Source organism: Scyliorhinus torazame, chromosome 13, assembly GCF_047496885.1.
Source record: "Scyliorhinus torazame isolate Kashiwa2021f chromosome 13, sScyTor2.1, whole genome shotgun sequence".
NCBI classification, from domain to species: Eukaryota; Metazoa; Chordata; class Chondrichthyes; order Carcharhiniformes; family Scyliorhinidae; genus Scyliorhinus; species Scyliorhinus torazame.
In genome coordinates, this window is record NC_092719.1 from 214,696,973 (window position 1) to 214,722,560 (window position 25,588).

A 25,588-nucleotide genomic window follows, 5' to 3' on the forward strand; every position below is an offset into this window, starting at 1 on the left:
TCCCCTATCTCCAAGTCTACCCAGTGTGGGGCATGATCCGAAATGGCTATAGCCGTATATTCCGTTCCCCTCACCCTCGGGATCAATGCCCTACCCAACACAAAAAAGTCTATGCGTGAATAGACTTTATGGACATAGGAGAAAAACGAGAACTCCTTACTCCTAGGTCTACTGAATCTCCACGGGTCCACCCCTCCCATCTGCTCCATAAAATCCTTAAGCACCTTGGCTGCTGCCGGCCTCCTACCAGTCCTGGACTTCGACCTATCCAGCCTTGGTTCCAACACCGTGTTAAAGTCTCCCCCCATTATCAGCTTTCCGGTCTCTAGGTCTGGGATGCGTCCTAGCATTCGCCTCATAAAATTGGCATCGTCCCAATTCGGGGCATACACGTTTACCAACACCACCATCTCTCCCTGTAATTTGCCACTCACCATCACGTATCTGCCCCCGTTATCCGCCACTATAGTCTTTGCCTCGAACATTACCCGCTTCCCCACTAATATAGCCACCCCCCTGTTTTTCGCATCCAGCCCCGAATGGAACACCTGCCCTACCCATCCTTTGCGCAACCTAACCTGATCTATCAGTTTCAGGTGCGTTTCCTGTAACATGACCACATCTGCTTTAAGTTTCTTAAGGTGTGCGAGTACTCGTGCCCTCTTTATCGGCCCGTTAAGCCCCCTCACGTTCCACGTGATCAGCCGAGTTGGGGGGCTTCCCACCCCCCCCCCTTGCCGGTTAGCCATCATCTTTTTCCAGCTTCTCGCCCAGTTCCCACGCGGCTGTATTTCTCCCAGACGGTGCCCCCCCGCCCATCCTTTCCCGCACCCACTCCCCCCTTTCCCCAGCAGCAGCAACCCAGTAATTCCCCCCCCCCTCCCCCCCCCCCCGCTAGACCCCCCGCTAGCGTAATTACTCCCCCCATGTTGCTCCCAGAAGTCAGCAAACTCTGGCTGACCTCGGCTTCCCCCCGTGATCACGGCTCGCCCCGTGCGGTGCCCCCTCCTTCCTGCTTCTCTATTCCCGCCATAATTATCATAGCGCGGGAACCAAGCCCGCGCCTCTCCCTCGGCCCCGCCTCCCATGGCCAACGCCCCATCTCCTCTCCCCACCTCCCCCATCACCACCTGTGGGAGAAAGAAAAGTTACCATACCGCAGGATTAATCATACAATCCCTCTTCGCCCCCCCCCCCCCCCCACTCGTCCCACCACTTTGTCCAAACGTTCATTTTCGTAGTCCAATCATTCCAATTTTTCTTCTACAATAAAAGTCCACGCTTCATCCGCCGTCTCAAAGTAGTGGTGCCTCCCTTGATATGTGACCCACAGTCTTGCCGGTTGCAGCATTCCAAACTTTATCTTTTTTTTGTGAAGTACCGCTTTGGCCCGATTAAAGCTCGCCCTCCTTCTCGCCACCTCCGCACTCCAATCTTGATAGACGCGGATCACCGCGTTCTCCCATTTACTACACCGAGTTTTCTTCGCCCATCTAAGGACCATTTCTCTATCCTTAAAACGGAGAAATCTCGCCACTATGGCTCTGGGAGCTTCTCCTGCTCTCGGTCCTCGCACCATAACTCGGTATGCTCCCTCCACCTCCAACGGACCCGTCGGGGCCTCCACTCCCATTAACGAGTGCAGCATCGTGCTCACATATGCCCCGACGTCCGCCCCCTCCACACCTTCAGGAAGGCCAAGAATCCTCAAGTTGTTCCTCCTTGCGTTATTTTCCAGTGCCTCCAACCTCTCCACAGATCGTTTCTGGTGTGCCTCCTGTATCTCCGACTTCACCACCAGGCCCTGTATGTCGTTTTCATTCTCTGCTGCTTTCGCCTTCACGACCCGAAGCTCCTGCTCCTGGGTCTTTTGTTCCTCTTTCAGCCCTTCAATCGCCTGTAATATCGGGGCCAACAACTCTTTCTTCATTTCCTTTTTTATCTCCTCCACGCAGCGTTTCAAAAACTCTTGTTGTTCAGGGCCCCATATGAAACTGCCACCTTCCGACGCCATCTTGGTTTCTGCTTGCCTTCCTTGCCGTTGTTCCAAAGGATCCGCTGCAATCCGGCCACTTTCCTCTCCTTTTTCCATCCGTGTCCAGGGGGAACACCCTTCTGGTTTACCGCACGGTGTTTTCAGCCGTTAAAATTGCCGTTGGGGCTCCTATCAAGAGCCCAAAAGTCCGTTTCACAGGGAGCTGCCGAAACGTGCGACTCAGCTGGTCATCGCCGCACCCGGAAGTCCACAACACGTACTTTCTTAATGTGGTCGATGAATATTCAAGATTCCCCTTCGCCATCCCATGCCCCGATATGACGTCTGCCACCGTCATCAAAGCCCTCAACACCATCTTCGCTCTGTTCGGTTTCCCCGCCTACATCCACAGCGACCGGGGATCCTCATTTATGAGTGATGAGCTGCACCAGTACCTGCTCAACAGGGGCATTGCCTCGAGCAGGACGACCAGCTACATCCCCCGGGGAAACGGGCAGGTGGAGCGGGAGAATGGGACGGTCTGGAAGGCCGTCCAGCTGGCCCTACGGTCCAGAAATCTCTTGGCCTCCCGCTGGCAGGAGGTCTTCCCCGATGCCCTTCACTCCATTCGGTCACTCCTGTGCACTGTGACTAACAAAACTCCCCATGAATGTCTCTTTGCCTTCCCCAGGAAGTCCACCTCCGGAGTTTCGCTCCCAACATGGCTAGCAGCTCCAGGAACCGTCCTCCTCCGCAAGCACGTGCGGCTCCACAAGGCGGACCCGTTGGTTGAGAGGGTATGGCTACTCCACGCGAACCCCCAGTACGCCTACGTAGTGTACCCTGACGGCCGCCAAGACACCATCTCCCTGTGGGACCTGGCGCCAGCTGGGTCCCCCCTCCCCCTGCCCCGGCGCACCCCACCACAGCCACCGCTCCAGGACGATACGTCCTCCCCTTGGTCCCACCCGGGGATGAAGATGAGGTCGACATGCTCCCGGAGTCACCGACGACCGAACCGACGCCTGAATCACCACCAGAACTGCGGCGCTCGCAACGACGGATCAAGGCGCCCGATCGTCTAAATTTGTAACCTCTTAAATTTTAAACAACCTGTATGTAAATAGTTTTCCATCACCCACGCTCGACTTTTTTTTTAACAGGGTGTGAATGTGGTAGTCGCCTCTGTTGTATATACTGCATACGAGGGTATTACGGTAAGGCCCCTGTACTACAGGTACGGGGGTAGATTCCTGCCTGCTGCCTCCGCCCAGTAGGCGGAGTATAAATGGGTGGGCTCTCCGAGCTGCAGCCATTTCGGCAACAGCTGCGGGAGGCTCCACATCTCTGCGTAATAAAGCCTCGATTACTCTACTCTTGTCTCGTCATAATTGATAGTGCATCAGTCAATAACCAAGGGGCATGGATTTAAGGTAATGGGCAGGACATTTAGAGGAGATTTGAGGAAAAAATGTTTCTACCAGAGGGTGATGGGAATCTGGAACTCATTGCCTGAAAGGGTGGTAGCGGCAGGAACCCTCACAACATTTAAGAAGTATTTAGATGAGCGATTGAAATGCCGCAGCGTACAAGGCTACGGACCAAGTGCTGGGAAATGGGTTGAGAATCGCTTGATGGCTGCACAGACACGATGGGCCAACTTCTTTCTGTGATGTAAAACTCTTACAACTATGAATATGACCAGTCAGAGTAGCACTTAGTAGGAGGCCATTCAGCCCTTCAAACCTGTTCTACCATTCAATACTATCATGGCTGATCTGCTTGTGCATGGTAGCACAGTGGTTAGTACTGTTGCTTAACAGTGCCAGGGACCCGGGTTTGATTCCCGGCTTGGATCACTGTCTGTGCGGTGTCTGCACGTTCTCCCCGTGTCTGTGTGGGTTTCCTCCGGGTGCTCCGGTTTCCTCCCACGAGTCCCGAAAGACGTGCTGTTAGGTGAATTGGACATTCTGAATTCACCCTCTGTGTACCCGAACAAGTGCCGGAGTGTGGCGACTAGGGGCTTTTCACAGTAACTTCATTGCAGTGTTAATGTAAGCCTACTTGTGACAATAATAAAGATTATTATAATTATAAACTCCAATGCGTACACACCCAACCTGTTCAACCTTCCCTCATAGGCTAAGCCACTCATTCCAGGAATGAGTCGACATTGGCAATCCTACCGTACCGTTGATGTTTACCTTTTCTATAAATAGGAGTCAGAACACATCATACCCACCGTAGTCTCATATCGCAAGTTTCAGCTGTAACTCAGTGGCTGGGGCTATTGCTTCTGAGTCAGAAAGTTGTGGATTCAAATTCCACAAGTCTAGAGTTGAGTGCATAATTTAAAAAAACATTTTAATGTAAAAGTTGATAGGGTGTAATTATGCTGTTTAGAATATTAAACGCGTTATTGGGCAGCACACATTTCTAACTCTTGGAGCTATTAAGTTCACCCCGTTTTGCATAGCTACAGAGCGGTTCGCTCGGCCGAGTACAACTGGATTGAAATACAGTTCCAGTGTGGTGTTGGACCAGGTTTGGAAAGTGCTCTTGGAATTTTTTGAACCTGTGGGTGCTTGATGAGCTGAAGCAGGATATATTTGAGTGTATACAGCCCCATCTCGCTCCCCAAACCATTTGAAATTTACCACTTGTTCCTTGGACTAGCTGTGCTTCCATTGCTCCATACGGTGTAAGCGTGCACACTCAGCTCCCCCCTCTGGCCTGTGGAAAGAAATTCTTTGGCAATATAAACAGTGTAATGTGAACCCAACTTTCATACATCAACCTCCAGAAAGAAAACTGATGCATGATGGGGTGTGATCGATTACAGTAACAAAAATCTATTTTGTTATATAGTTGTAGCATTGCTAATTCCTCTGATCTAACCAATGGTAATACTGGCACAAACCAGTTGGGGCCAGAGAATCATGCCGGACAGATGACCAGGTCAGTTAACCTTGCTCACAACTTCCCAGCCTTGCCATGTTCTGCATGCTTGTGCTGCACATGCCATTCAGTCAGTCTGGCTTATACATGAGTAGTGCCATGTTTATGGGCGGCTAGGACAGTGGTTAGCATTGTTGCCTCACAGCGCCAGGGACCCGGGTTCGATTTCCAGCTTGGGTCACTGTCTGTGCGCAGCCTGCACGTTCTCCCCGTGTCTTCGTGGGTTTCCTCCGGGTGCTCCAGTTTCCTCCCACAAGTCCCGAATGACATGCTGTCAGGTGAATTGGACATTCTGAATTCTCCCTCAGCGTACCCGAACAAGCGCCGGAGTGTGGAGACCAGGGAATTTTCACAGTAACTTCATTGCAGTGTTAATGTAAGTCTTCCTGTGACAATAATAAAGATTATTTATTATTATTATTAATAATGTGTGCTGCCCATGAGTGTGGAATGGGTGATAAAATGGGTTAATCACCAACCTTTTACTCCAAGATTCATGTTTAAATTCAGCCCAGATTGATGGTTGGAAGTTTCTTTTAAATGCCTAAATTACGCATTTGGTGTGAAGTGCTTGGGGTGGGGGGGGGATGTTGAAGATGTGCGAGGCACCAGAAATATGCACGTTGTTCGTTATCCTCCTTCCTGCTGCCTGCCTTTAGACGTTTGAGATGTTTCTATCCGTTTCTTTCCCTGGGGCAGTTAATGGCCCATAATGTGGCAGCAATAGGCATGACATTGAATCTACCGCACAGAAACAGGCCATTCAATCCAACTAGTGTGAGCCATTATTTACATTCCACACATTCCTCCTACTCTAAATTACCTTTCCCACTCTGCCCGATGTTGAAGATGTGCGAGGCACCAGAAATATGCACGTTGTTCGTTATCCTCATTCCTGCTGCCTGCCTCTAGAAGTTTGAGATGTTTCTATCCGTTTCTTTCCCTGGGGCAGTTAATGGCCCATAATTTGGCAGCAATAGGCATGACATTGAATCTACCGCACAGAAACAGGCCATTCAATCCAACTAGTGTGAGCCATTATTTACATTCCACACATTCCTCCTACTCTAAATTACCTTTCCCACTCTGCCCCATACCACTGCTCCTTTCTCACTCGTGTCCAGTCCAAGCCTCCTCTTAAATATACCAATGCTATCTGCTCCAGTCTCTCCAAATGGCAGCAACGTGTCCGTGATCGCCACTCTTAAGTAAATTCTTCCCAAAGTCTTTACTTGGTTTTTGAAGTAGCTATTGAGCTATATCAATCTGCTTTCTATCAATGAGCAATTATACTTGAATGCAGCAACCTGTTTAATAGTTAGTGTATTTTGAAGGTTATTCATGGACTAATTTCCCTGTTGGCTCTTTTCATAGATCCAGGGCAGAAGGAGGCCATTCAGCCCATTGTGGCTGTGCCGGCCCTTTTAAATGCTAGGCATTGCCCCTGATAGGTGCAAGAATGGGTCAATGTTCATTAGAAAAAATACCATAGTATTACAATAGAAATGTGCTTGGGAGCGAAGCACACATTTGGCGCAGATCAGTATTATGTTCTTTCTAACTGAGCTTCACTAATTTGGGAACGATTAGTGATACTGAGGTTTCTCAAAATAGTTTTATTTACCAACACCGACATCCCTCACACCTGGTGAGCACAAGGAAAACCGAGATGAATTTGGTTTCTGGCAGATGTTGTAACTTATCTTTTTCATTTTCTTGAGCAGATTATTGGAACAAGGATATTATAGTGACGTTGCCTTCCTGGTTCACGGGCAGACGTTCCGAGCTCATCGCTGTGTGTTGAACGCACGTTCGACATACTTCGCAGAAATGTTTCAGACGAAGTGGAAGGGAAAAAAGGCGATAGCTCTCAAGCACCCACTGGTAAGATGCACATTAGCACCGTGGCATTTTTACAGCACCAGAGGCAACTATCTGACCAGCACATACCTTGTGGTGGCTCCCTGAAAGAACCAGATATACCGCAGCATTTCCAGATAGTGGCTCATCGCCACCTTCTCAAGGGCAATTGGCGAGGAGCAATAAATGCTGGCTTTGCCAGCCATGATCACATCCCAAACTTTTAAAAGTCCTCGGTCCCATTCCCCAACAGTTTTTTGTTTCTTTTTCAAAATATTGTTACGACACCTTGGGCAAATGCGCGGTCAATTCCAGCCCACAGAGTCCGGAACCCCAACGTAAGTGATGTAACCAATAATTTGTGTATTTTCCTGAGATCTTTGACCTTTGAATGCTCCAATGAGTTACAGGCACCAGATTTGTGAGTAAAATATTAACAAAACTCTTTATTTGTAACGAGAAACAGATGACCATATAATGGTAAGAATGGAACAATGATCTAAACTAATTATTCCCCAAACCTTGTCCCACCCTCCACTCAGACACGCACAAGACAAACACACGGTAGGGGTAGGGAAAGGATTGAAAATTACAGAGATTAAAAGGCGTGCGGTGAATCTTTGCTGCTGAGGTTGTGGTCATTGTCATCAGCGATCTTCTAAGGATGCTAAGTGTTGAAAACATTGGGTGGTTTGGATCTTCTAATGGTTGTCTTCAACTAGAACATGCAGGCTGTAGAATTCTCTCTGGGGAGACACTTTCAGGGGAATGACCGCCACCAGACTGGCCCACAGACTCACCGAGGAAATATTAGAATCCTTCACCTGCGGATTTCAAACAGCAGCTCCCACTTCCTGCAGGTCGCGCTGGATTGGAACTTCCTGCAGGCTGAACTGACTGCAGAGAGAACGGTCTTTAAACCCAGGCCATCAGTTGAGATAAATTAGATTCAGCTCCCCAGCCTTTTAATCAGAAGTGAAACTTTCACAGACCTGGCTGCATAGGGAGGGTGTTTTAAACCAACTCCTTCAGACAGAGACCCTTCAGACAGAGACCCATCAGACCAGAGAGATCAGGGCTTGCACTCTCCTGCTTCTTGAGCCAACTGAAACCTAACTTGGAGAAACAGTCTCACAGAGAATGCCTACCAGCTCAACTAAGGAGAAAACATAGCCCCCAGCTCGGGGTTTTGAGAGAGATCCACCCCCTTCAGGGAGAGAGAACTTAAAGTCTTCTCCAGCTCTGTCCCAAAAAACGAAACTGAAACCCGAGAGCCAGCCTGTCTGCATTTCTAAAAGCTGAAGGGTTCCACCAACCGCAATCGACAACAGCTGTTGTCCTGCAATTATAAGACTCATTGGTTGTTGACCAAGACTGTCAAAATGGGTCATCACTGATGTCAACACATCCTGCTATTTTTTTTTAAATTAAAGGAGTAGGCCCCAGTAATGCCCATTTGCAGAAGAAGTATAAGAGCCAAAGGAACAGGAATTAAAAGGGAAACAAGAGTCCAACGAGGATTCACGCGAGTTCCTTATCATATTTATTAACTATCCTTTTCAGAAGTCTGTGTGTTCTGCTCCCACTGCTGTTGCTAGTAGTTGCTCATTCCATTAACAACCCTCTGCCTAAAATAAATTCACTGAATTTTGAATTTCTACCTTTATTCTTTTGGTGTTGACCTTAAAGATATGCACTTAGAATTTCTGCTGGGCTGATGTGATTTCCTGCAGTAAGTTGGGTGGATTCCTCTGCTAAGTGGTCATTTCTGCCACATCTCCAGGATTTCTGTTAAGTTATGGCAGGAGAAAACTCCTTGAATTTCTGTGGTGTGTTCTTTTGCTACCGACTTGCCAATGGTGGAAATAGATTCCCTTGACCGTGCCTTTATCAAAGTATTTTAGAATTTTGAATACCTCTTCTCATCATGTTGCACCTCCTAAATTAATCCTCTCAGCTCTAATATCATTCCAGTGACTCTCCCTCCTCACATTCTTTACAAGATCCTGACATTCTTCCTGGGGTAAGGAGCCTAAAACTGGACACACTGGGTTGGATTTTACTTCACTAGTAACAGTGGGGCTGTGATCCCTCGGTTTTTATTATTGGGTAAAACTGACCTCAGCTTCTGGCATCTGCATATGCGCAGTTCAACTTGGAAGCGTGGAAGTTGCTGTCAATGATGCCCTGCTCCTGCACAAGGCTGTGCTGTTGCGTGTCTCACTGATGGACAGATCACTGGCCTGGCATGAACTTAAGACTAATATCCACTTTTCTCTCTCCTAAATCAGCTGAGAAAACTGGAGCTTGTTCAGTCAGGCCTAACTGGATTTCTAACGATATAAACAGCAGCAATTATAGCTGAGCAATCTCTCTGGCCCTGAAAAATGAAATTGGCAACCATGGAGTTTCATTCCCTCAAAATAAAATTAATGTTGCTTTTTTTATTCCTGTTTTGTTCTTTTATGCATTTTCCTTTCCCATTTATTTGTCCTAATCTTCATTTTGCTTCTGTACAATGATTTAAATATTGTTTATATTTCCTGTGTTTTACTTCCTGCTTTGCTGTCTGGTGAGGGTTCTTCAATCCGATTGGTTGAGATCCCTTTGTGCTGCTTATCCTGCTCATAGACGCCACAGATTCCCCGTTGTGGGGGCTGCATTCACATTCATGCCAAATCACTGGGAATCTCTGCTGACAAACCCGCTAAAAACTCAGCGAGTCACTCACACGCCAAATGGCGAAAGCTATTCCTTCACTGCTCGCTGCAAAATCAGGGTTGGTATTCTAACTGCAGTCCAACCATTGATGTACGTGGGCTTAGCCTGATCCCTCTGCATTCCTGTTTATAGAACCTAGGATCCCAAATGCATTTTATTTTCAGTCTCTCAGCTTGCTCTCACTTGTGTATCCGCACACCTCGGTCTTTCTGCTTGTCTGCTCTAATTGCAGCTTTCCAATTAACAAATGCTTGGAGTGGGCCTCTGATTCCTCGGTGCCCCTTCTCCCTGCTGTCTGACTTTTCCTTTTTATCATTGTATTCTAATTACCCAGTAGAAACTCCTATTCTGTTCCTCCGGTTCCCCCACTTGCTCACCCCAAGGTGTTGGCTTGTACTGAGGCATGATTAAAGGTGCTGGCTGCCCTCAGGTGCCGCTTTTTCATATTTTGAGTGTTGTTAAGCTGTATGCCCTTGAGTGCAGCCATGAGGGGAAAAAACATTCTAATGTTTAAGAGAGACCTATTTCAGTCCCATGTTATGGTATCAGTGTAATGTATTTATGATTGACAGAATAATTCTGAGTACAAGTTTGTTTCACGTTTACCTTTTCGCCCTGTTTGACAGATTAACCCGATGGCTTTCAGGGCAATTTTGCAGTATTTCTATACAGGTATGTAATGTGCTGCCTCATCCGTTATGCATTGGAGAAATTGGAATGTAGGTGATGGGCTTTGTTGGTAGCATTCTCGTCTCAAAGTCACAAAGTTAGATTCAACTCCTGCTCCAGGGAACACAACATTTAGACTGACAATTTCAGAGCAGTACTGAGGGAGTGCTGCACAGTTGGAGCTGCCATTTTACAGATGATGCACCCTGCCGAAACCTCATCTGCCCTCCCAGGTGGTTGTAAAAGATCCCTCTTCAAAGGAGAGGAGGAGAGTTCTCCCCAGAGTCTGAGCCAATATTAATCTCTCACCACTAAGAGCAGGATATCTGGTCATTACCACATAGCTGTTTATGGGACCTTGCTGTATGCAAAAGTCACTGGCTGCTGTAAAACCTACAGAAATCCTAGAATGCAGAAGGAGGCCATTCGACCCATCGAGTCTTCCTCGATCCCCTTAAAGTGTACCCTAACTAGCCCCTTTCCCACACTATCCCCATAACCCCACCTAACCTGCACATCTTTGTACACTTAAGGTGCAATTTATCAGGGGCAATCCACCTAATGTGCACATCTTTGGACTGTGGGAGGAAACCGGAATACTCCGAGGAAACCAACGCAGACATGGGGAGAAAGTGCAAACTCTACACGGGGTCACCCAAGGCTGCAATCGAACCTGTGCCTCTGGCACTGTGAGGCAGCAGCACTAACCACCGTGCCGTCCGTGTTTCCTACATTACAACAGCGACTACAGTTTAAAAGTGATTCATTGCCCTGAAAGACCTGATATGAATCCATGTCTTTCTTCGTTTCAGAAAGTGGCAAGGAAATGTTGAAATAATTAGAGGAATTTGGTGAAAAAGAGGGCCAATATTTCGATATGCAATATGTCTGCTCATTTTATCAGTCCTCCTGAAATCTGCCTCTGACCTCCTTGCTGTTTACTAGATTTCCAAGCTTTGTGACATTTGCAAACCTTTGAATTATGCCCTCCATTCACAAGTTCAGTTCATTAACTATGCTTTGGCAACCCTGGAGGAACACCACTGTTTGGTTGTATCTGGTCTGAAAAACAGTAGTTAACCGCTACTCTCAGCTTTTTATAACTCAATCTGCCAATTTCTTAACTCTGCTCTCACACTTTCTCATCCTATAGGGTTGGATTTTGCAAACAAGTGTATTGTATGAGTCCCTGTGAAAAACATCTGAATGAAATGAAATGAAAATCGCTTATTGTCACAAGTAGGCTTCAAATGAAGTTACTGTGAAAAGCCCCTAGTCGCCACATTCCGGCGCCTGTTCGGGGAGGCTGGTACGGGAATTGAACCGTGCTGCTGGCCTGCCTTGGTCTGCTTTAAAAGCCAGCTATTTAGCCCTGGGCTAAACCAGCCCCTTTTATTAAAGCCCATTTATGTGATGTTACCTAATTGCCCTCTCTGCCGCTTCATTAAAGAACTCAATCAAGTGTGTCGGAAATGATTTACCTTTAGCAAGACTGTGTTGACTGTCACCTCTCTCCAGGTGACCGTTACCTTTGTCCCTCATAAGGAGAGAGGTTACCAATTTCCATGGTTATTTTTGACTCCGCAGGCCGACTGGATATTGAAGTGGAAAATGTTGAAGATTTTAAAATCTTAGCAAAGCAGTGCAAGTTGGAGGAACTCATCAGTGAATTGGAAAGCAAATGCAAAAAAGTGTACGAGTTTGGTAAGTTTCTACAGCACTCACCTTCTATGCATTCTTTTAAAAAGTAACATTTGACATTTTCCTTGAATATCCCATTGCAGCCTCCTGGACGATCAAACCTGAAAAGAAAGGTGTATTTATGGAGCACCTTTTACAACCTCAGGATGTCCCAAAGTGCTTTAGAGCCATTTATGTATTCTGGTAATTGTAATATAAGAAAATGCAGTGTCCATTTTGCATGCAGCAGAATCCTATTAAATGCAGTGACCAGATTGTAGTGATGGAGGTTGGGAAATGCAGGTTGCTTGATTAAATATTGAGGGATACCACTGAGACATTCCCTGTTCTTCTAGCTTGCTGACACTCGCTGTCTAAGGGGAAGGGAAAAAGGCAAATAATATTCCTTCAAGTCTTGTTATTGGAAGATTTAATTAATGAAGTTCAAACCGTGATTTGTTGGCTGGTTTAGAACCACATTCCTAGCCTGTGAAGCACACATGAGAATAACTTGAGAATGCTGAGGCCACAGCAGCCCATGGTGATCGGACCTCGCACTGCCTGTGGGATTGTCCCACGCTGGACTCTCCTATACTGCTGTGGTCAATGGCCAAGTGGAGTCATTTTTCCCATAGGAGAGGGAAAGAAGAGAAATAAATGTTGGTTTTATTACTAAAATTTTCTGTTGTCATGGTTCCTGTCACCCGCTGAAACCGCCTTGCCTCCTGATAACCTTTTATGTTGCTGAAGAGCCAGTAAAAGGAGATGCGAAAGCACGGAAACCAGCTCCATAACAGCCACAGCAAGCCTGTGAATAGATTCTGACAGGCTCTTGGATTTCTGGTCTGGCGCAGGTTGAAGGAGATGAGAGCAGATTGTAATCTTTTGGGCGGTCTTCCAAGTTTGTTTTAAATTTAGAAGTGGATGGTGAAGTGTGTTACATTTCCTGTTTTATTTTTAATGTAGTTTCCTCAAAGCCTGGAACGTGGGTGAAAGTTCTGTCGTTGGAACCTGATGAAAACTGCAGGCTGCAGGATGATCTGGCCATACTTGCAGACTGTGCACTGCCTGCAGAGTTGCGGGTAGGTTCTGATTTTTAATAATTTACCAAAACAAAATTTGCAAAAGCCTTTCCAGGTTTTTGGATTGATTTCCCCTTGGGAGAAAGGTTAAGGGGAAGGGTCATCGAGATGTTCAAAGAGCAAATGGGGAGAAACTGTTTCCGGTGCAGGAGGGTGGGGTAACCAGACAGCTCAGATGTAAGGTATTTAGTTGAAGAACCGCCGATTGGGTGTGGGGGTGGGGGGGGGGGCAGGTCTTACGAAGAGACATGTTCAATTGAGTGGCCTCTTTCAGTGCTGTATCACTCTGTGATTGGTGAATCAATGATCAAGAGTGTATGAGTAAATATTAAAATATACACTGCAAACTTGGCTATGTTTCAGTAAAGTTGATGATGAAGCAGCCCGCTTGATTGGCACCTCATTACCACCTTCAGTGTTTGCCAGCTTCAGTATTCGCTCCCTTCACTCCTGGCACACACTGTCAGCACTGTGCACCATCTACAAGATGCACGGTAGCAACTCACCAAAGCTCTTTCAATAGCACCGTCCAAACTTAGACCTCCATCACCTGGAAGGACAAGGGCATGAGATACATGGTTCCCCTTCAAGTCTTTATTGTCACAAGTAGGCTTACGTTAACACTGCAATGAAGTTACTGTGAAAAGCCCCTTGTTGCCACATTCCGGCGCGTGTCTGCCTGGGTTTCCTCCGGGTGCTCCGGTTTCCAAAGATGTGCAAGTTAGATGGATTGGCTATGCTAAATTGCCTCTTAGTGTCCAAGATGTGCAGGTTAGGTGGGCTACGGGTATAGGGCGGAGAGTGGGTGTGGGTAAGGGGTGCTCTTTCAGAGGGTTGGTGTAGAAAAATGGCCTCCTGCACTAGGAATTCTGTGGTTTTATTATGACAATCTCTTCTCTCCCTGCACATGTACTGAAATAGTGTATAAGATCAGTAATCTTGTGAAAAGGCTGTTTCTGAATGGATCCAAGCAGGTAACTTGTACCAACCTCATGCGATAGATCTGGGGTTCTCCAAACTTTCTCCAGATTTCAGTCTGTGGCTTATTTTGCTTATTAAAAAAAAAAAGCTAGGTTTAAAAACCCAGCTGGTTCACTCATGTCCCTTTAGGGATGGAAGCCAGCTGCCCTTACCCAGTCTGGTGTGGTTGACTCTTTGTCCTCTGATGTTGTCTCGTAAGTAACTCCTACTGAGCACAGGTATTGCCGCAGTTTAACAAGGAGGCTCACTGTTGCCACCTTGCAATGGGCAGTAGCGCCTGCATCCCAGAATTGAATTTTAAACAATAAATTCAGGCTTCTAGTTAGGCTAAAGCGGAGAGAGGTGAACAAGGAGTGGCGATGAGGCGAAGAGGGGGAAACGTTTTGTGGTCTGAGAAGCCGCCCCTGCAGAATGTATTGTGCCTTTTTAATATTGTATTTGCCTGAATTGAATGTAATGTCAGTCTCATTGCTTTTTTTGTAATACAATTGGATCTTTTCATTTGCTCTTTCTGTCCTAGGTGGGATTTGGTGAGCTACCTTTTGACAGTACTGATAACTTTAGCAGTTACCCTGATCTGAGCTTCAGAGTAGAAGGCTACATCTTCCTGTGCCACAAGGTCTGTAAGCTAGTGCTGAAACTGCCTGCCATTAACCGTTTAAAAATATATATATTCTGGCTGGAACATAATTCATTTGTTTTTTGTCCTGCCTATTTTGCCATTTGGTGTGTCACAAAGATAATCACATATACATTTCTGTAACACACTTTGAGAAGAAAAGTATAAAGAAAGTTGAGTTGATGTCATTGACATGGGTTCGCTGATCCTAGACAGCCTTATATTTCCTGGTCACCAGGAGCATACCTTGTAATGTGCTGTCTTTGTGATACTGTGGCCTTGCGTCTGGTGTTCTAAAAATTCCGCAGATCTCCCCCAATAACAGAAGTGTTTTTTTCCTGGTAAGAATTAGTTCTGCAAAGAACACAACAAAGAAAAGTACAGCACAGAAACAGGCCCCTCGGCCCTACAAACCTGAGCCGACCATGCTGCCCGTCTAACCTAAAACCGTTTACGCTTCTGGGGCCTGTATCCCTCTAATCCCATCCTATTCATGTATTTGTCAAGATGCCCCTTAAACGTCACGATCGTACCTGCTTCCACCACCTCCCCTGGCAGCAGGTTCCAGGTACACACTAACCTCCGTGTAAAAAAAAAAAACTTCCCTTGCACATCTCCTCTAAACTTTGCCTGTCGCATCTTAATTAATTAATTAATTTAAGTAAGTAAAACAAAAACAACAATCGGAAACTAACTGCGCCCAATGCTAGTAGTGTTTTAAAATACAATACCCCCATTCACAACTAGCCCAACATAAACCTGCGAGATCGGTCTGTTCTTAAAAATGCATTCCTTCATTGGATGTCTGCGTCGCTGGCCAGGCCAGCATTTGTTGTCCATCCTGAATGGCCCTTGAACTGAGTGGCTTGCTAGGCCACCTGAGAGGCAGTTAAGAGTCAACCACGTTGCTGTGGCTCCAGTCACATGACCAGACCAGATGAGGACGGCAAATTTCCTTCCCTCAGAGACATAGTGAACCAGATGTGTTCTTACAACATTGATAGTTTCATGGCCACCCATAATGAGATGAGCTTTTGCTTGTGGATTTTATTAGTTGAATCTAAAGTCCAACAGCTGCCGTGGTGGGTTTTGAACCTGTGCCCCTGGAAGATTACCCTGAGTCCCTTTTGTTATTAGTCCAGTGATATTGCCACTTTATCACCGTCTTCTTTCTGGTTCATTGGAAATAGACCCTCTTCTATGCGCAACTTGAGTGCAAAAGTTCTGATTGTTTTGGACTGCCTAAGGCATTGCTGGCTTTCCCTTGTGACAGAACACAGAGGGATGCTGAGAGCTCTGGTGTGGCCAGTGTTTAGCATATCCTAGATATCCGTGCGAGTGGCCAGTGTTTAACATATCCCAGACTTCTGCGTGAGAACAGTACCTGCCAGGTGCTCGATTGCTGCCAGCAAACCTCTGCGCCACGTCGCAAATCGATGTGCATTCTAAAATATCGGCGGCGGCGGCCAGATTGCGAAGAATCCTCGAGGACAGGGGCAGAAGAAAAAAGGAGCAAGATGGCGGCGGAGAGAGCCCAGGCGACATGGGGGCTGAACCAAGACGAATTTTTGAGAAGGTGTGTGGAGCTGCTTAAGAAGGAGGTGCTGGCCCCGATGCTACAGGCAATTGAGGGGCTTAAGGAGGCACAAAAGACCCAGGAGATGGAGCTCCGCGTGGTGGAGCAGAAGGTGACGGACAACGAGGACGAGATCCTGGGCCTGGCGGTCAAAACGCAGACGCACGAGGCGCTCCACAAAAAGTGAATTGAAAGGATTGAAGTCCTAGAAAACAGATCACGGAGAAAGAACCTTTGGATCCTGGGTCTCCCCGAGGGAGTGGAAGGAGCGGACGGCGGGGCTTACGTGAGCATGATGCTACGCTCGCTAATGGGAGCTGAGGCCCCCTCGGGCCCCTTGGAAGTGGAAGGGGCTCATCGGGTCCCTGCGAGGAGACCAAAGGCGGGAGAACCACCTAGGGCGACGATCGTGCAATTTCATCGCTTCAATGACAGAGAGGTGGTTCTGAGATGGGCCAAAAAGGTACGGAGTAGTAGATGGGAGAATGCGGTGGTACGGGTGTACCAGGATTGGAGTGCGGAGGTGGCGAGAAGGAGGGCGAGTTTTAATCGAACCAAGGAGGTGCTACACAAGAAGAAGGTGAAGTTTCGGGATGCTGCAGCCGGCGCGACTGTGGGTCACGCACCAGGAGAGGCATCACTACTTCGAAACGGCGGAAGAAGCATGGACCTTCATTAAAAACGAGAAACTGGATCAGAACTGAGGGACTGATGTTAGAGGGGAAATGACAATGCCGATGTATATAGAGATGTAAATTGGGGAGGGGGGGACACTAAGAAATGTGGGCGCCGGTGGGGGGGAAGAAGAGGGGGGGAAGAAGAGACATAGGCGGGGGATGGGGAATGGGAGTGGGGCGGCAGAGGGAGCTGCGCCACAAGGGGCGGGACAACTATTGAGAACACGGGGCTTACTGTTCTTGTTCCCGCGCCAGAAAGATGATGGCGGGAAGATAGGCGCAAGGTAGATGGGAGTTCCCCACACGGGGGGGGTCAAGGAGAGAGCGGGAGAAGCCGGGGTCAGTTGAAGTCAGCTGACTTTCGGAAGCAATATGGGGGGAGCAATCATGCTAGATGGGGATCTAGCGGGGGGGGGGGGCGGGGAATAACTGGGTTGCTGCTGCAGAAATCAAAGAGGAACTGGTAAAAGAAAGGGTGGTCTGGGCTGGAATGCGGCGCCTGGGGAACGGGTGGGTGCGCGGAACCGGGACGTGGGACTGGCCTAGAGAGGGTGATGGCTAGTCGACACGGGAAGGGGGCAGGTAGCCCCCCAGTTCGGCTGATCACGTGGAACGTGAGAGGCCTAAATGGGCCGATTAAAAGGGCCCGAGTGTTCGCGCACTTGAAAGGACTGAGGGCAGACGTGGCTATGCTTCAGGAGACGCACCTGAAGGTGGCGGACCAAGTTAGGTTAAGGAAAGGATGGGTGGGACAGGTGTTCCACTCAGGGCTGGATGCAAAGAACAGAGGGGTGGCCATACTGGTGGGGAAACGGGTGTCATTCGAAGCTAGGAACATTGTAGCAGACAGCAGAGGCAGATATGTGATGGGGAGTGGCAGACTGGAGGGAATGGAGGTCGTGTTGGTTAACGTATATGCCCCGAATTGGGATGATGCGGGATTTATGAAGTGGATGCTGGGATGTATCCCGGACCTGGAGGTAGGAAACCTGATAATGGGGGGGGGGACTTCAACACCGTGTTGGACCCAGGGTTAGATAGATTTAGATCTAGGACCGGAAGAAGGCCGGCAGCGGCCAAGGTGCTTAGGGAGTTTATGGACCAAATGGGGGGAGTGGATCCGTGGCGATTTGTTAGGCCGATGGCCAAAGAGTTCTCCTCCTTCTCCCATGTTCACAAGGTGTACTCCCGGATAGATTTCTTTGTTTTGGGAAGGTCACTGATCTCGAGGGTGGAAGGAACTGAGTATTCAGCCATAGCTGTTTCAGATCATGCCCCACACTGGGTGGACCTGGAACTAGGAGAGGAGAGGGAGCAGCGTTCACTCTGGCGACTGGATGTGGGATTACTGGCGGATGAGGGAGTCTGCGGAAGGGTGCGGGGATGTATCGAAAGGTACCTGGAGGCCAATGACGACGGGGAGGTCCGAGTGGGAGTAGTATGGGAAGCACTAAAGGCGGTGGTCAGAGGAGAGCTGATCTCCATCAGGGCCCACAAGGGGAAAATCGAGGCCAAGGAAAGGGAAAGACTACTGGGGGAAATTGAGGGTAGATAAAAAATACGCGGAGGCCCCGGAGGAAGGACTATACAGGGAGAGGCGACGACTCCAGACGGAGTTCGACCTGTTGACCACAAGGAGGGCGGAGGCACAGTGGAGGAAGGCACAGGGGATGAGATATGAATATGGGGAAAAGGCGAGTCGCCTGTTGGCCCATCAGCTGCGAAAGAGGACAGCGGCGAGGGAGATGGGGGGAATTGGGGATGAAAAGGGAGCCACGGTGCGGAGAGCAGGGAAGATAAACGAGGTGTTTAAGACCTTTTACGAGAGACTGTATAGGTCCCACCCCCGGAGGGAAAAAAGGAGATGCGGCAGTTTTTGGACCAATTAAGGTTCCCGAGGGTGGAGGAGCAGGAGGTGGAAGGCCTGGGGGCGCCGATTGGGGTGGACGAGGTTACCAAGGGGCTGGGGAACATGCAGGCAGGGAAGGCCCCGGGACCAGATGGATTCCCCGTGGAATTTTATAGAAAATATGTGGACTTGTTGGCCCCGCTGCTGGTAAGGACCTTTAACGAGGCCAGAGAATGGGGGACCCTACCCCCGACAATGTCGGAGGCGACGATATCGCTAATCTTGAAGCGGGATAAAGATACGCTGCAGTGCGGGTCCTATAGGCCTATCTCACTGCTAAATGTGGACGCCAAGTTGCTAGCAAAGGTGCTGGCAACGAGGATAGAGGATTGTGTCCCGGGGTGGTGCACGAAGACCAGACAGGGTTCGTAAAGGGGAGACAACTAAATGTCAACGTGCGACGGCTACTGGGGTGATAATGATGCCCCCAGTAGAGGGGGAGGCAGAGATAGTGGCGGCAATGGATGCAGAGAAGGCATTTGATAGGGTGGAGTGGGAGTATCTATGGGAGGTGCTGAGGACGTTCGGGTTCGGGGACGGGTTTGTCAGCTGGGTTAAACTCCTCTATCGGGCCCCAACGGCAAGTGTGGTCACAGGTCGGCAAAGGTCGGAGTATTTTCGACTATACAGGGGAACAAGACAGGGATGCCCGTTGTCCCCATTACTGTTCGCGTTGGCAATTGAACCACTGGCCATAGCGCTGAGAGACTCCAGAAAATGGAGAGGGGTGATTAGAGGGGGAGAGGAAACTCCGAGTGTCACTCTACGCGGATGACTTACTGCTGTATGTGACGGACCCAGTGGGGGGGATGACAGAGGTCATGCAGATATTGAGGGAGTTTGGAGATTTCTCGGGATATAGGCTTAACATGGGAAAGAGTGAGCTTTTTGTGATACACCCTGGGGACCAGAGTAGAGGGATAGATGGCCTACCGCTAAGGAGAGTGGAAAGAAACTTCCGATACCTGGGGATTCAGATAGCCAGGAGCTGGGGAACCTTACACAGACTTAATCTGACACGGCTGGTGGAACAAATGGAAGAGGATTTCAAAAGGTGGGACATGCAGCCGCTGTCACTGGTGGGCAGAGTGCAGGCAATTAAGATGATGGTCCTCCCGAGGTTCCTATTTGTGTTCCAATTTCTCCCTATACTGATCACTAAGGCCTTTTTAAAAAAAAAAAAAAAAAATAGATATGAGCATCACGAGCTTCGTGTGGGCAGGGAAGGTCCCGAGGGTAAGGAGGGGGTTCCTACAACGTAGTAGAGACAGAGGGGGACTGGCGTTGCCGAATTTGGGCGACTAGTACTGGGCCGCCAATGTGGCGATGATTCGTAAATGGATGATAGAGGGAGAGGGAGCGGCGTGGAAAAGATTGTAGATGAAGTCCTGTAAAGGGACGAGTTTAAAAGCGCTGGTGACGGCGCCACTACCGCTCTCACCAAAACAATTTACCACAAACCCAGTGGTGGCGGCAACATTAAGTATCTGGGGGCAATGGAGGCGACAGAGGGGTGTGCTGGGAGCCTCGGTGTGGTCCCCTATCAGGAACAACCATAGGTTTGCCCCAGGGAGGCTGGACGGAGGATTCCAGAGCTGGCACCGGGTAGGAATCAGTAGAGTGGGAGATTTATTTATAGACGGGACGTTTGCGAGCTTGGGAGCGCTTGAGGAAACGTATAAGCTGCCCCGGGGAAATTTCTTTAAATATATGCAGGTGAGAGTGTTCACGAAACAACTGGTGAGGGAATTTCCGCTGCTCCCGACACAAGGGATCCAGTACAGGGTGCTTTTGGGGGTGTGGGTCGGGGAGGGCAAAGTGTCAGAGATATACCGGGAGATGAGAGAAGGAGGAGTTGGTGGGCGAACTGAAGGGAAAATGGGAAGAAGAGCTCGGGGAGGAGATTGAGGAGGGTTTGTGGGCTGATGCCCCAAGTAGGGTAAATTCCTCTTCCTCGTGTGCCAGGCTTAGCCTGATCCAATTTAAGGTGCTGCATAGAGCACATATAACGGGAGCAAGGTTGAGCAGGTTCTTCGGGGTGGAGGACAAATGTGGGAGGTGCGGGGGAAGCCCGGCGAACCACACACATGTTTTGGTTGTGTCCGGCACTGGAGGGGTATTGGAGGGGAGTGACGGGAGTGATCTCGAAGGTGGTGAAGGTCCGGGTCAAACCAGGCTGGGGGTTAGCTTTATTTGGAGTTGCGGATGAGCCGGGAGTGCAGGAGGCGAAAGAGGCCGATGTCGTGGCCTTTGTGTCCCTAGTAGCCCGGCGTAGGATTTTACTCATGTGGAAGGAAGCAAAACCCCCCGGACTGGAGGCCTGGATAAACGATATGGCGGGATTCATAAAACTGGAGCAGATGATGTTTGCGCTGAGAGGATTGGCTCAAGGGTTCACCAGGCAGTGGCAACCGTTCATCGACTACCTAGCGGAACGTTAGAGGGAAGATAGATGACCAGCAGCAGCAACCCAGGGGGACGGGGGGCGGGGAGAGGGGGGGTAAATTGTTTGGGTTTTTGGAGGGGGCGGGGGGGAGTATTACTTCGTGTTATTTAGTTAGTTTACCATGTTAGTTACACAATGTTATATTGCAGTTATCATGTTACTTGTATTTTTATTTCTTTGATTTGTAAGGGAAAAAATTGTGTTTGAAAACTTTAATAAAATGTATTTTTAAAAATTAAAAAAAAAAATCGATGTGCATTCTGATTGGACAGTCAGCCTCCGTCCTTCCCCATTTGGGCTTGGCTTGTCTTTCGCCCCCTTTTTAAATTTAAAGCTGCTTTAGTGTCATTTTAATTTCAAAATAAACCTGGGGCGAAATTCTCTGGAAACGTGTCCGCCGACTGGCGCCCAAAACGGCGCAAATCAGTCGGGCATCGCGCCGCCCCAAAGGTCCGGAATGCTCCGCATCTTTGGGGGCCAAGCCCCAACTTTAAGGGGCTAGGTCGGCGCCGGACGAATTTCCGCCCCGCCAGCTGGCGGGAAAGGCCTTTGGTGCCCCGCCAGCTGGCGCGGAAATGACATCTCCGGGCGGCGCATGCGCGGGAGCGTTAGCGGCCGCTGACGGCATTCCCGCGCATGCGCATTGGAGGGAGTCTCTTCGGCCTCCGCCATTGTGGAGACCGTGGCGAAGGCGGAAGGAAAATAATGCCCCCACGGCACAGGCCCGCCCGTGGATCGGTGGGCCCTGATCGCGGGCCAGACCACCGTGGGGGCACCTCCTGGGGCCAGATCGCCCCGCGCCCCCCACCCCCCAGGACCCCGGAGCGCGCCCGCGCCGCCTTGTCCCGCCGGTAAGGTAGGTGGTTTAATCTACTCCGGCGGGACAGGCATTTTAGCGGCAGGACTTCGGCCCATCCGGGCCGGAGAATCGCGCAGGGGAGCCAGCCAACCGGCGCGGCGCGATTCCCGCCCCCGCCGAATATCCGGTGCCGGAGACTTCGGCAACCGGCGGGATTAACGCCAGCCCCCGGCGATTCTCCGACCCGACGGGGGGTCGGAGAATCTCGCCCCTGATTTCACTCGAAGGTAATATTGGGTATGTTATTCCCAGTGTTCTCCATCGCCAGTCACGCCGCTGGAGCCCCCACTCTTGTTTTAGTTTTTGGTGTTGCCTTGGCGACACTGCTTCCTCTACCCACATCTGACACAACAGCCAGAGAGGGAAGCGAGGGAGAGGTGCACAGAGCAGGATTGGCCTCCTGCTGTATTGGCTCAGCTTTAGCAACGCATCATAGAGACCCAAGCTAAAGCGACATAGTCACTGGATAGAAGGCAGCCTGGATCCGAGTGCAGCCGTTGCAACCAGTGCATTGACAGAGAGACTGCTCCTTCTGTTCCTCCTGCACATGCATCCCTCTTTCAGACCGCTTCTTGCAGACCATCAATTGAGGACTCCTGTATTAGGCTGTTCAACAGTGCGTGGTTTTCCGCAGTAACCTGCAATGCTATGGAGAGAGAGAGAGCAAGGCTGTGGGAATAGTTTTGGGTTGCTAAAGTGCTGGCACAGACATGATGGGATGAATCACCACCTCCTGTGTTGTAAACACTGCGGCTGTACAAAGTTGATGTTGGTATCTCGGTTTTGTGCTTGCAGGCATTTTTTTGCAGTCGCAGTGATTATTTCAGGGCATTACTGCAGGATCATTTCTCCGAAAGTGAGGAACTTCAGAGCCAGCCCAGTATCCCCATGGTGACACTCCACAACATGACGGAGGATATCTTCATCAGAGTCCTTTACTACATCTACAGTGATAATACTGAGGTATGACTCGGGACAGTAATCAGCAGAAATGTTTTCTGGAGTTGAGGGGCAAGGACCAAGGCCAAAGCCTCTTAAAATTGCTGGCGAACAGCTGAAGAAGAGGTAAACCATGAATGCTTTTGCTTTGGATCATCTCCTTAAATCATAAAATAATTTGCTCAGCAGTTTGAGAGGTTTCTCAGAGATGGCAGAGTAAATATTTTTTGAGAGCTGAATTATCTTCACTTTCCCTTAACCTGTCCAGTTGGATAGTAAATAATTTGGTTCTCCTGATGTTTAGCACATGATGTTCAGATGATTAGGGGCTGGGATAGCACAATGAGTTAATCAGCTGGCTTGTAATGCGAAACACTCACAGCAGCGTGGGTTCAATTCCCGTTCCAGCCTCCCCGAACAGCCGCCGGAATGTGGCGACTAGGGGCTTTTCACAGTAACTTGTGACAATAAGCAATTATTATTATAGAACATAGAACATTACAGCGCAGTACAGGCCCTTCGGCCCTCGATGTTGCGCCAACCTGTGAAACCACTTTAAAGCCCATCTACACTATTCCCTTATCGTCCATATGTTTATCCAATGACCATTTGAATACCCTTAGTGTTGGCGAGTCCACTACTGTTGCAGGCAGGGCATTCCACGCCTTGCTACTCTCTGAGTAAAGAACCTACCTCTGACATCTGTCCTATATCTATCACCCCTCAATTTAAAGGTATGTCCTTTATGTACCACACTTAAATAAATCTGTGTTTTGTGAGGTTGGGGGACACCCGTGTTACTATTTATTTAGAATTTGGGGTTTTCATTGTGAAAATTAAGATTTGTACAAAAAGAATAGAACCAGCTAAATTGCATCTTTCTTTCTCTGCAGTCACTTTATGTTACCAAACGTTTTTTTAAAATAAATTTGCAGTGCAAAATTCTGGGTTTTTTTCCAATTAAGGGGCAATTTAGCGTGGCCAATCCACCTGCCCTGCACATCTTTGGGTTGTGGGGGTGAGACCCATGCAGACATGGGGAGAATGTGCAAACTCCATTCGGACAGTGACCCAGGGCCGTGATCGAACCCGGGCCCTCGGCGCCGTGAGGCAGCAGTGTGCCACCATGCTGCCCTTATGTTACCAAATGTTCCTGCTTAATTGTTCAAACTCATCCTGCACATTTGGAAGAATGGTTTTGAATGATGGCAGTGATTCCGGAGCTTGTCCTTGCAGACCAACGATGATTTTTGTTTTGAATTCTAACTTGGTAAACAGCGTTGGATAGCTCCTCACAAACGTGATGGATCGAGTAACCTCCTTCAGCACTGTAAGATCAAATGAAAGCAGCGTATCTGAATACATTGCAAAACAGCACGTTGAGGCAAGGTAGAGAGGGCAAGCATTTATAATCTTTCTTAGTGTCACAAGTATGCTTACATTAACACTGCAATGAAGTTACTGTGAAAATCCCCTAGTCGCCACACTCCGGCGACTGTTCGGGTACACTATGAATGTTCAATTCACCTAACAAGCCCGTCTTTCGGGACTTGTGGGAGGAAACCGGAGCACCCGGAGGAAACCTAGGCAGACACGGGGAGAACGTGCAGACTCCGCACAGACAGCGACCCAGGCCCCTGGCGCTGTTAAGAAACAGTGCTACCCTGCTGCCCTCACTAGCATTTACTAGTGGTGATAGTGAGGGTAGAACAAAATGAGCATATGAATATAGAACATAGAACATAGAATTTACAGTGCAGAAGGAGGCCATTCGGCCCATCGAGTCTGCACCGGCTCTTGGAAAGAGCACCTACCGAAGCCCACCCCCCCACCCTTTCCCCATAACCCAGTAACCTCACCTAACACTAAGGACAATTTTGGACACTAAGGGCAATTTATCATGGCCAATCCACCTAACCTGCACATCTTTGGACTGTGGGAGGAAACCGGAGCACCCGGAGGAAACCCACGCACACACGGGAGAATGTGCAGACTCCGCACAGACAGTGACCCAAGCCGGGAATCGAACCTGGAACCCTGGAGCTGTGAAGCAATTGTGCTATCCACAATGCTACCGTCGGCCCTACTCTTTGAAAAAATATTAAAATGGATCTGTGATACTGGAACTACTATAGAGAAATATTCTAAAAGCATTTTTAATTCAGGAAATGCTATTGTAAAGGTGTTGAGCATTTATATAGTCGAACACCATTATTGAAAGTGATGCAGGAAGAGAACTAGATGTGGAGTGAAATTTGCCCATAAATCAGATCAAAACTCAGTGGCATAGTCACTGGTGGGAAGCAAATTGTTGAAATGGATTTGCAAATGGGAAGCAGTCTTGACAGTTCAGTGTGGCACAGTTGCTGTTGAATCAGAAGGTTTTCTGAAGTCCAGCTCCAGGATTTCAACACAATCCAGGCCGAGCTGGAGTCATCCAGACTCGAAAAGTTAGCCCCTTCTCTTTCTCCACAGATGCCGTCAGACCTGCTGGGATTGTCCTGCGTTTTGCTTTTGTTTCAGATTTCAGCATCCACAGTAATTAGTTTTTTATCTTAGTATAATTAAACGCTTTCCCCTCAATTTGAACCTGACTTGGGAACGCTGTAGTGACAGCATTGTAGAGTGGAGCAGAAC

The 25,588-nt window shown here is 48.8% G+C and overlaps 1 protein-coding gene across 2 annotated transcripts in view; it reads left to right on the forward strand.

Moving 5' to 3' along the window:
• The window catches only part of abtb1 (ankyrin repeat and BTB (POZ) domain containing 1), an 88,359-nt gene that overhangs the window by 55,050 nt on the left and 7,721 nt on the right, over positions 1-25,588 (forward strand). For both annotated transcript variants that reach the window (XM_072473045.1, XM_072473044.1), the window contains 6 exons: positions 6,658-6,817; positions 10,141-10,186; positions 11,771-11,887; positions 12,830-12,945; positions 14,447-14,545; positions 22,808-22,975. In XM_072473045.1, coding sequence (XP_072329146.1) covers positions 6,764-6,817; positions 10,141-10,186; positions 11,771-11,887; positions 12,830-12,945; positions 14,447-14,545; positions 22,808-22,975 — 600 coding nt within the window. In that variant the 5' untranslated portion in view covers positions 6,658-6,763. The remainder of the gene's footprint in view (positions 1-6,657; positions 6,818-10,140; positions 10,187-11,770; positions 11,888-12,829; positions 12,946-14,446; positions 14,546-22,807; positions 22,976-25,588) is intronic.